The 11,845-nt window shown below is 37.2% G+C and overlaps 2 protein-coding genes across 3 annotated transcripts; one reads left to right on the forward strand and one right to left on the reverse strand.

Moving 5' to 3' along the window:
- Positions 1 to 139: 139 nt before the first annotated feature.
- Positions 140 to 5,507, forward strand: MMDH1 (Lactate/malate dehydrogenase family protein). The gene is made up of 7 exons (XM_028221485.2): positions 140 to 1,265; positions 1,853 to 2,026; positions 2,155 to 2,323; positions 2,441 to 2,502; positions 2,654 to 2,778; positions 3,599 to 3,716; positions 5,127 to 5,507. The coding sequence occupies exons 1-7, from the start codon at positions 1,011 to 1,013 to the stop codon at positions 5,265 to 5,267; spliced, it is 1,044 nt and encodes a 347-aa protein (XP_028077286.1). The 5' UTR covers positions 140 to 1,010; the 3' UTR covers positions 5,268 to 5,507.
- A 572-nt stretch (positions 5,508 to 6,079) lies between these two features.
- Positions 6,080 to 11,099, reverse strand: LOC114279253 (transcription factor GTE4). Of its 2 annotated transcripts, XR_003635203.2 has the most exons (6): positions 8,662 to 11,093; positions 8,533 to 8,578; positions 8,321 to 8,434; positions 8,158 to 8,234; positions 6,946 to 7,088; positions 6,080 to 6,608 (listed from the first exon to the last, which is right to left on the reverse strand). XR_003635203.2 is itself a non-coding variant. In XM_028221481.2 (5 exons), exons 1-4 carry the CDS (start codon positions 10,378 to 10,380, stop codon positions 8,173 to 8,175), a joined length of 1,941 nt encoding a protein of 646 aa, XP_028077282.2. In that variant the 5' UTR covers positions 10,381 to 11,099; the 3' UTR covers positions 6,080 to 6,608; positions 8,158 to 8,172. The 2 variants fall into 2 exon arrangements, 1 of the variants encoding a protein (XP_028077282.2); XM_028221481.2 differs by lacking the exon at positions 6,946 to 7,088 and having other exon boundaries at positions 8,662 to 11,099.
- Between the last annotated feature and the right edge of the window lie 746 nt (positions 11,100 to 11,845).

Here is an 11,845-nt window from a genome sequence, read left to right on the forward strand (position 1 = left end):
TTTATTCTAATTTTTCTTAAAAAATAAATACGTACTTTCTATTATCAGGTGAACATACGAGTATCAATTATTTTTGAAACATCGAACAATTTTTTTATTTGTGATATTATAATGAATGCTTTTTTTGTTGGAAAATGAGAACTGAAAAGAATTTTATTTGTGATATTATAATGAATAATTTTTTGTTGGAAAATGAGAACTGAAAAGAATGGAGTTTTTTTTTTTTTTTTTTTTTTTAACAAACTCAAGTTACTTGCGAAACTTAATTTTCCAAACAAACAGTTTTGAATTGATTTCCAAAATGTTATTTTCTGACTTTGAAAAGTTTTATAATAAGTTAATTGAAATGAAGTTTTGAAAACACAACCTTAATGAAATCATGTTTTTATTTTATTTTATATTTTAAATGCAACTATTTACTTTACATTTGGAAAATAAATTTAAAATTACTCATTTATAAAATTTTAATTAAAAAATATTTTAGTTCAAAATAAAAGATAAAAAAGTAAAAATATTTTCATCTTCTAGTAATTTTGTGACTCACTTTATCACGGATTCTACTCGCGATAGTTTTAAGAATAGTGAATAAAAAATATCAAAATATTTATGATTGTGGTACATTATTTTATATATTTCGGACTGTTTTTAATATTTTTATTTTTATTTTTATTTTTAAAATGAAACGAAATTAATAAAAAAGAAACTCGAAAAGGTGGGGGTACGTCTCGAAACTCGTAACCACTCTTTTTCTTTTTGAGTAATGGTAAGAATCTTAATATAAATTTCATATTTATGAAATATTTAATAAAAATATTAATAAAATATTTGAGTGCCTAGCATTTGCTTTTTTTGCCCTTTTCTTTGGGGGGTGTTGAGATGAGATGAGATGAGAATCTCAATAAATTGCAACTTGACGCCGTATGCTCTCTCTCGTCACAACACTCTCCTCAACCCTTTTTCATTTCATCTCCGAGCCTCATTTCTCTCTCTAGAAAGCAGTAACGATAATAATGTTGAGATCGATCCAATCCTCTCTGAGACGAAGCACAACAGGTGCCTCATCAACTCATCTCCTACGTCGTTTCTACTCATCGGACTCGGCTCCGGAGCGTAAGGTAGCCGTCTTGGGAGCTGCCGGCGGCATCGGGCAGCCGCTTGCGCTGCTGATGAAGCTGAACCCACTCGTCTCCAAGCTCTCCCTCTATGATATCGCCGCAACCCCCGGCGTCGCCGCCGATATCAGCCACATCAACACCAGATCTGAGGTTCTTTCTCTCTTCACTTTCAACTACGAGTTTATTTTCAATTCAATTGGTCTTCTCGTTTCTAGGTTTTTCAATTTTTGATCTGTTTTCCTTTGATTCAATTCTCAAATTTGTATAATTGTTTCTCAATTCCATACCTTGTTTATTTATATAAATATACTAGCAATATTATCGATTTCACACGCATAAGCTTTATAAATACTGATGTATCAGTTACTTTTTATATGTTGTGGTAGTGAGCGAGATCTATGTCCTGCTAAGATGGTTGGTGAGTCTTGACATTAATTGGTTGTGTGTAGTGAAGCGAGAGAGAGAAAGAAAGACCTACCTTTCTCAATTGTTGTTTTGTTTATGAAAGGGGTTAAGTGCGATTGGTTTGAGATTGTGATACCTTAATTCCATTTGTGACTTTAATCCTATCATTTTATGCTTGATTTGGGAGATTTTGAGCCTGATTCTAAGATGTCTATTTGGGTTCCTGGTGGAGCAATTCTCATCAAATATGATATACTTGTGTTTAGGTTATGGATCGATTTTTTGATAATTCAACTCATTAACACATCCATCTATTTGTTTCTTTGGTGTAGGTAAATGGGTACATGGGTGAGGATCAGCTAGGTAAGGCTTTGGAGGGATGTGATATTGTCATCATTCCGGCTGGTGTGCCAAGAAAGCCTGGTATGAATCGCGATGATCTCTTTAACATTAATGCTGGCATTGTCAAATCACTGTGCACTGCGATTGCCAAGTATTGCCCTCATGTGAGCTCCTCCTTTTGTACAGACATTTTAGTCTCTGATTTGAAGTTTATTTATCTCTGGCTAATTTGCAATGTTGATTATGTTATACGATTGTTTTTGTGATTTGGGATCTGGATTCATGTTATCAGGCACTTGTTAATATGATAAGCAACCCTGTGAATTCAACTGTACCAATTGCTGCTGAGGTCTTTAAGAAAGCGGGGACATATGATGAGAAGAAGCTGTTTGGTGTAACAATGCTTGATGTGGTTAGGGCCAAGACTTTCTATGCTGAGAAGGCCAAAGTCCCAGTTGAGGGTGTGCTTCATTATTGACTTAGAAGACACTTTTTGTTAATTAAATAATGGACAAGAATACGGTTTTCCTCATGGAATGTCAACTTCATTGACTCAAATATTTGGTTTCTTTGTCCAGGGGTTAATGTGCCAGTTGTTGGAGGCCATGCGGGCATAACCATTCTTCCATTGTTTTCACAAGTATGACCTTCTATGTCAGATTTTTATTTTATTTATTTATTTTTTTAAATAGATACATTACATGCCTGTCCTAGTCTTTAGAAGCTGCTATGTCAGACGCTTTCCACTCTGTATTTATTTTGTGCTTATTTGTGTGCTTGATTGCTGATAGGCCACACCGCAAGCCAATAATTTGTCTTATGAAGATATTGAGGCTCTCACAAAGAGAACACAAGATGGAGGGACAGAAGTGGTTGTAGCTAAGGCTGGAATGGGTTCAGCTACACTCTCAATGGCGTAAGTTTGGGCTGATACTTGCACTTCTGTTTTAGGGTTCTTAGATATGCTGGAATCTTTTATGGTTGGTGTTAGGATTTCAGAGTAATATTTTGGCAGTTGATATGATGTGATTTTGACAGCCTTTGCCCAGATTTTAAACATTTTGAATAGAGCTTGTGAAATATTCTACAATGGTTGATTGGAAGGTTAAAGATTAGTTTCATGCTCCTGAATGCATTTTCATTTTACTTGCATATGTTTGAGATTGGAACCACTTGAATTAGCACTATCCTTCATGCATATTGGTGAATGGTGGTGGTTTAGACTAATGGTCAGCTAATTTTTTTACATGGGATGCTATGTGTAGTATTGGTTTTAAATGGCTGAGAGACATACTATTCTTTTCTTAATTGTCATAAATTGCTGAAAAGTTTTGGAAAGCTCTCTTTGGTTTAACTTTAAGTTTTTCTTCTGGGTTTTCTACACTTAATGTAGATGTTTGGTGTCTGCATGTATATGGTGTGAAACTTATGCATGTATTTCCATGTTTTATTTAGTCTATTGTTTTACTGCTATGTGGTTTAATGTGATTGGGGTTAATAGTTGTGTTTCTCTCTTCCATAATCAAGAGGATATCCTGTTCTATACTTGAATTCAGTTATACTGGGTTTTTCAACAACATATCAATGATATTGCATGCAAATTTTCTATGATCTTATTTTTTTTTGTGGTATACATTTTGTTGTTAGCGTATCAATCCTCTCTCTCTGTCTCTCTCTCAATGGAGATTAGAAGATCTAGAATTCAATGTGATCTCTTACTATTGTACTTTCTGCAGCTATGCTGGAGCTATTTTTGCCGATGCTTGCTTGAAGGGTCTTAATGGGGTTCCAGATGTTGTAGAGTGTTCATTTGTGCAGTCATGCATCACTGAACTGCCTTTCTTTGCTTCTAAGGTGATAAATCTCAACTGAACTGTGATATTATTTATTTGGATTGCTAACTTCTCTATCTATGCTTGAAGTAACTGACTTGTAACATTTTTTGCCTTTTTTAATTGATTGTTTACTATGATCTCTTCATAATCAGCGAGCCTCTAATCTTTTGATTGATGCTATGGTAATTGTGGGTGAATATTTTCCATTCTCAGTCTCCATCTGTCTCTTAGGAAAAGCTGTACTCTCTCTCTCTCTCTCTCTCACTCATTCATTTGAGATGCATGATACCTTCAGAAAATGTGTATTATGAATTATGGATGGAGGACTTTACAGATGCAGCCACAAACCCCCGATATACAGTCAGCAATCCTGGCTAATCTGTAGGTGACATGGTGAGGTGAAACCTTATGGTCACAATTTATTCAGCAATCTTCATTTTGACTGAATTTCCTAGAGTTTCTGGCTGACTGTATGCTGTGTTGAAGTTTGAGGGTGCTTGTATAGATTGTAAGGACATTCAGGAAGACTATTTAGACACTTAAGATATTAGAATGTTGTTGGTTTATATAGACGGCAAAGACATCCAGGAACACTGAGACTATAGACAATAAGATCTTGGAATGTGGTTTGAGATGATTTTCCCAACTGCAACAGAAAATCTTTTGATAGCCGGTTAGGTTTGAGGCCCAAAGGAACGGTACTTGCGTTTGGATGCATAGAATGACTCATTGAGTGTGTAATGATAATTTGTGTTGGATAGGCTGAGTACATGTTAGTAAAGGCATAAAGATAACCCTTTCCCTTTTTGATGTGCAACACCAGTTTGAACGCCAACCCAACATCCATATTTTGATTTGTTCTAGAATGTGCTGAGCATCTATACGATACGAGGTTGCTACTTCTAGAGAACATATCAGTTTTATTCTTATTTCATAGTATATGATGCATTTATGCCAAGATATGATCCATGGTTTATGTTTTCTGCCTTTGGAATTTGACTTTACTATTGTTACATGGTTCTGTTATCTTGCTTTAGCTTTGCTTAAACAAACAAGCATTTATTCTGTCATTGTCAGCATTTTTGGGAAGTCTTGAATTGTTCCCCATTATCCTGGGGTTGTAACTGAATATTGTGTTTCACTGTGTGTTTTTTAATTGGGTTTCACACTTGATTTTAGTCATGGAACAAATATACTTGCTTTAGCTTGCTTAAACAAACATGCATTTATTCTGTCACTGTCTGCGTTTTTGGGAAGTCTTGAATAGTTCCCCATTATCCTGGGGTTGTAACTGAACATTGTGTTTCGCTGTGTTTTTTAATTGGGTTTCACACTTGATTTTAGTCATGGAACAAATATACTTTGGTGTGTGTTTCTTTTTGTGGCCTTGGAAATGTTCTCAAAGTGGCTGCTATATACATTCCTGCAGGTGAGGCTTGGGAAGAATGGTGTGGAGGAAGTTTTGGACTTGGGCCCACTTTCAGACTACGAAAAACAAGGATTGGAAAGCCTCAAACCCGAGCTCAAATCCTCTATTGAGAAGGGAATCAAGTTTGTCACCGAGAGTTGATTGAATATGTGGTGGTGGGATGTCGATCCCCTTATTGAGAACTCATCAATTTTTGATCTTTGTTTGCCATTGTTGTACCCTTTTGTGTAGTTAGTTGCTGCCAGTACGTTTCCTTCTTCGCGGAAGAGTAGGCTTAGCTTAAAATAAAAATCGTTTTACAAATAATATCCATTGAAATGTGATGGAACAAAAACATTACAAGCCATTTGGCTTGAGTTTTATGTTATTTTATTACAAAAATCACATAACGACTATCACCATTGCTTTAACCAAAGTGGTGTCATGCAGGTATTTGACAGCATGCTTCCATCAAAACCTGATGTTGGACTCTTGAGCCCAGCAGGTTGTTTGGAATCAAACTTGCCACGTTTTGTGGTTGTCATCTTCATCTTGATCTTGTGCATTCCCTCTAATTGTACTTGGGTTTCATTACAGATACAGATGACATTACAACACTATATGCCTGCCAATAAACAAAATGGCATATGCACGCAAGTTACACAGATTTTTGCGACCTCAAAATGAAAAAAGATTCTTGGAAGACAGAAGTGTGATGAAGATGAAATTTTTAGTCAGGGTTGAAGAACATATTGAATATCCTCACTCATATCCAACACTGTAATAGTGATCAAGGCAGGTGTTAGGCTGTTTAAATCCTTGACTCTGATACTTTTTGAGCATTTCATCACAGCGGCAATCCTTCATCCTATAAAACGAAGGACGGAAACTCCTATTTGGTTTAGGAAACTAGAAAGACTGCGATCACACATTGCTGAATGTCAATGGCACAAAACTGTAGGAAACTAAAGTGATTCTTACTCAACGCTTGCCATAATTTACTAATATATGGAATCATGTAATGAGGTAAGCATGCAATACAAATGAAACAAATCTACAAACAGTATGAACAAACTTCATCATCCTCCAGAGCAACGCTAATATATGTCCAAACTGTTCCACTACTGGTACCCCTTTGAGTTAAAAAGGGGAGATAACACAATGGCATAAAAAAAAATAAAAAAAAAAAACCTAGAAAAGCAGTCCTTGACAATTTACACTTGCTACACAAAACGATGTCTCTATTACCACCACCACCATATCCAATCATTCTCATACATGTTCTTTTTGACAAAAGAAACCACCTTTAAACCTTAGACCAAGAAGTTAAAGTGATGATGGTAAGAATTATGGGTTCCAAGTCATACACCTTTAGCCACCTGGTAAAGGCGCATCTTCAAGTTCAACAGTTCCCCCACGCCACCATGTGAGTAAGCAGAATGAGCTTCCTTCAAAAACTCAAGGTCGGTGTCAACATGGATCAAGATCCGGTTGAGATATGTTCTGCCAAATTAAATATAAAAAATTATCAACATGTCTCAGCTAAAAATATGAGAAATTGGAAAAATCAGAATAAAGATATAAATCATGCAAGTCAATATCCACAAACTGAAAAAACAATCCAAACATTAGTGTGTGTCCTCATCACACCAGCAGATTCTATTTTATTCTTGTATGTCACACCAACAGGGTTGTTAAAATGAATATCTAGGGGTCAATCTCTGTATCATATGTTCTTAGGTTTATGCTATTTAGAAGTGTTCCATGATATATTCATGATGCAACAAGCAGGCGATTTCATTATCTAGCAGTTGCAAAAACTTCCGATTTAGAAGATAACCTTTATTACAGACCCGGTGCTTGACAGCAGAGGAATAACCATAACTTCATGGTTATCTCTGTGTATAAAGGAGGCCTTGCTGACAAGCTGCTATGATTTCTTTAGCAGTTTTGCCAAACGGGTTGATGGAGTGACCTTGTGAACTGCAAAGGGAATAAAAACTTACAAATATAAGGATGGCAGCCACAACGAGTAGTAGGAACAGAAAGAGGGGGCTTAACCCACGAAGTGACACCTAATTGGTGGAGTAGAACAAGGTTTTAGGGGCTAAACTATGATTATCCACGAGGTTAAACACAACAGCATTGCATCCACATCTGATTTTTCTTTGTCCACCTATTCTCTCTATGCCTGAACAAATGTTCATAAATTTGCACGACAATTATTATCAACAAATTACATAAAGTTGAATCTCATACACTGACAAGCGGATTTCCATGCACAAAAAAAATAGGAATTTAATTTTTTTTTTAAAAATATTCTGCCTATTGCAAAGAAACTCCAAAGTCCCTGACCAAGAAGAAATCTTACTAGTTCGACAGAGAAATAAAAACATGTAACATGTCCAGCATGGAAAGACTCCTTATCCTTAGATAACCCTACATAAACTATGGAATGACTTCCTACAATTATTGTTTACAACATTACACTGAACTAAGCTCAAACATCCATTTCTCTAAAAAACATAATGCTGTCTACGGGATGTGATGTTCTTTGCATAAACCTAGGTCAACTTTAGTTAAAACACAAATCAAGCGACAATTAAAAATAAAATTTTGACACGGTTTCACTCTTAGATCCACACTTAAGAATACCATGCCCCACACCCCACCGGCGCATGCAGGGGGCATAAACACCAGATTTTTATTCTCAACCTGAGAAACTGTTAATTGAATAAAAATTTACTGGCTTCTAACATTTGCTACCTCTTTATACCACTCACTTCAGAAAAAGTCAGACTAAGTGGTATGATTCAAATCTTGGCCATGACAAAAACAACAGTGCATCATGTTACACATACCATTACAACCCAAAGTTCTACTAAACTATCTACAAGCCAATAATCTTTGTGCTACATGATATTTACAGATCATCCTGCCATCCATACTGGTGCAATCATAACATATGGTGTATAATCCACACATTCGAGACTTTGAAAGTCAATATCAGCACAAATCATATCAGAAAAGAATTCAAAACAATGCCTTCTACCTTAATTGAATCCACTCAAGTCCTAGGTGAATGCCCTGCATCTGATCCAGAAGCAGAGGTACTATCGCTATCAGAATCTGCAAGAAGAGTATCACATTAAATCAATAAATGTATTTGCTTCAATGGCAGTTTTACAGTGGAAAAACTTCTAAAAATATCATACCACTTGAAGAAGAACCAGAGTCGCTGCTAGAACTGCTTGAACTACTTGACCTACTAACGTTATCCCCTTTCCTTTCTCCTTGAGCAGGAGAGGAAGTAGCAGCATTCTGTTCACCTGCATAAAAACACCAACAAATGAGTGCAAAATGAATAGGCTGCAATATGAAAACAAAAATGTTAAATGTCACTGATCTTCATGTTTTCCAAACTCACCTATTTTAGATTCTTTTGGTGCCTGCACACTGGCTGGAGCTGGGTTCTGCAATGACATTAAGATGAACAATTCATTAGCCTACTGTACTTCCATTTAGAAAGATTGAAAGTTGCAATTCAAAACCTTACCATTCCTGGGACACCAGTTGCAGTTTCTGCTCTTGCTTGAAGAGCAATTTCAGCTTTCCTTTTGATCTTACTCAAACTCTTCTTGTAATTGGTCACAAACCTATCAAGCTCCCAAAGTGTTTCTGCATCAACACTGTCAATGTCCACTTCAATCTCATCATCATGTTGAGAAAGTGCTGAATTCCTCTTCTTAATGATCTGGACTATGTTATCCAGTTTTTCTGTGGGTAAACTCTGAAGGTTTGTGCTGAGCCTCTGCTTCTCCTCATAAGTCATGTCCCTTTTGTGAAGGTCTTTAGCTTTAGGCTTTTTTGGAACCGGAGTCCTGGCCACTGGAGCATGGGGTTTCAGTTTTCCTGTCACGGATTCTGCTCTCTCCAAACTCCTCACATCAGGAATCTGTAGTGGTGGTGGAGGAGGGTGAACCTTTCTCGAAGTCGGAGTAGGCAAACCCACATCATGAACCAGTTCATACCTCCAATCAAGGTTATACTCGGATTCTATAGCTGCCCACTTCTCTTCGAAAATATTTGACAACTCCTCTGCCATAAGGTGAACATCCTGCCCCTTTGGATTATATGTCATGGCATTACGGAATGTAAGTCTCACATCCTCGGCGAATTCTCTTGGAGACTTGTACCAGTTTTTTGATAGCCTACTCTTAACTGTGCCCAAATCCATTGGGTGGTTAATTATAATATGATAGTCATGGAGCCCAAGTGCCTTGGCATCGACCGGCGTATTAAACACCCAACCATGCTTGTGCTTCATCAACCTTGCGAGCAAATTGTTACAACTCTTCAATGCTTGACTGGTATATTTATCCATACCAAACCCATATCCCACTTCGCGGCCGTGTTTCTTCCCACCATTGGATTTCAACTTCTTGTTGCTTTCTGCAGGCGGTAACCTATCCTTTCCAAGCAAAAACTCCGAGTTTCGATAATATTGATTAGCCTTCGGAGTTCTCTTCTCTTTCTCAATAAATTCACCAACCCCATGATTGTTCTCCATCACCGAAACACTTAGTTGCTGAAAAGGCCTCGAATCATGATGACCCACTGAACCCACCTCTGAATTCACTCTCGCTAAAACCCTCCCATCATTGCCCGAGTACTGTGAATGACTATAACCACCACCACCACCACCACCACCACCACCAACAACAGCAAGAGAATACCCAGAAAGCTGAACCTCCTTAGCTTCAAGCTCCTTCACTAGACCCCTCACCTGATCAAGCTCATTCACTAGCTTCCTCTTGAGCGTACCAATCTCATTCTTCTCCCTCGCTGCTTCCAAATCAATCCTAACTCGATTCTCGACTTTCGTAATAATCGGCTTCACAGCCCCATTTCCATTGGGCGGTTCGAAGCCATTCGGAGCAGTAACCTGGGATGGCCTATTTTGGCTAGACGAAACGTCAGAAACCACATCTAATCTCGACAGAGTCAGCTGCTGTTGACACGAATTCGCATCCTCTGTAGCTAACGTTTGAGAAGACTGCTGAGGAACGGCGTCGTTATTGTCGGCGGTGGCGACGGTGTTGGCGTTATTGCCGTTGTCGGTGGCGGGATTGGTATTCGCGGTGGCGGTGGCGGTGGCGGTGGCGGTGGTGGTTTTGAGGCCTTTGTTGTGAAACTTTCTCTTGTAGACCTTGTTACTATCTACCCATCTAAGCCTCTCTCTCGATTCACCGGCACCGAAAGTCCCTGAAGCCATACATGAAACAATCCCCAAAAAACCCTAACTCCTCGATCTCGCTCAAAACCCTAGATTCTTTTTCATCGACCATGCAAATCGAGTTGGTTCAAAGCCTAGGGCTCGACCAACAGCGACTCATGAAATCGGAAATCGAAAACCCTAATTTTCAATCCGATAAAGTGATTTACAAAAAAATCACACCGAATTGAACAGAACTAGGGCTTTAGGTGCAGCAAGGGGCAGATAAACAAGACGAGCCAAGAACAAGATGTTTACCAGATTGATCGATCTGTGTACAAATCGAGATCCAGATAAATGAAAATTAGGGTTTCGATCAGTCGGAAGAGAAAGAGAAACCCTAGAAGCCGATACAGAAGGGTGCTCGATCCGAACTCTGCTCACTCTCTCTCCTCTCACTTTCTCTCTCTAAAACTCTCTGTCGCAGTTTCTCACTCTAACACAGAGAGAGAGAGTCTGAGTTCTGATCACACGCGCCTCTTGACGAATGATCTAAAGGCGGTTGACAGAGTTGTGGGACCCACCAGCCGTGTGAGCTAATCTGACGTCAGCAGTGAAACGTCCTATGACTTTGTTGATGTTGTGCAAGCGCTGTACCTGCGCGTGGAATTGTCAGAAAGAGTTTGAGTTTAATACTCAAGGGCCTGTTTGGCACCGCCTTAAAAACGAAGCCCAAAACGGCATACGCGGTCCGCTTGGCCCGGCTATAAGTGAAAATTCCGGCTTTTCTTGGACTTTTTGTTTTCACTTATACAAATGTATCACCATAAATAATAATAATAATAAATTACAAATTTTATTTATTTATTTATTTTTACATTCTGAGAAAATAAAATAAATTCTATAAATTTAACATAATTAAATTAGATTCTTCGAAGATTTTTATTCACATAACAGTTTTTTTTTTATTCTTCATTTAAATTGATAAAGTGTATTTTTATACAATCTGCATTAAGAGCATCCTCATCAAGCTTTTTAAAATCATGTTTTAGCTAAAAAAATTAAAAAATCAATTCCGTCAAATTTGCTTGTAATTCGTCAAAATTTACGATGATTATAGTAATTCGTTATAACAAGCGAGACACTGTTCATCGCTACTTGTGCGTTACCAAATGTTCGCTCGGAAGTCCGATCGGTCAACCGGTCAATGGCAATTTTTTTTTAAAAACGTTTTTTAAGAATTGTTTGACTGGTAACTTATCAATTTAATAAAAAAAGAAAACTAACAAAGACAATAAGAAAATAATATTTAAGAATAAGTTGGAATAAAGAATTTGATGCACTAAGTGCTAAAAAATAACTAACTAAAGTAATGAAATAATTTTAATTTGACTAAAAATTTGAATTGCCCCTTTGACCTTACTATAAGAAATAAAAGTTAGTATAAATATGTCACAACTATGTGACTTACTGTAATTTTTTTTTTTTAAACTTTAAAAAATTTGAATGTAATTTATCAAAAAGA

Source organism: Camellia sinensis, chromosome 8 (genome assembly GCF_055761805.1).
Source record: "Camellia sinensis isolate YWXY chromosome 8, ASM5576180v1, whole genome shotgun sequence".
Taxonomy (NCBI): domain Eukaryota; kingdom Viridiplantae; phylum Streptophyta; class Magnoliopsida; order Ericales; family Theaceae; genus Camellia; species Camellia sinensis.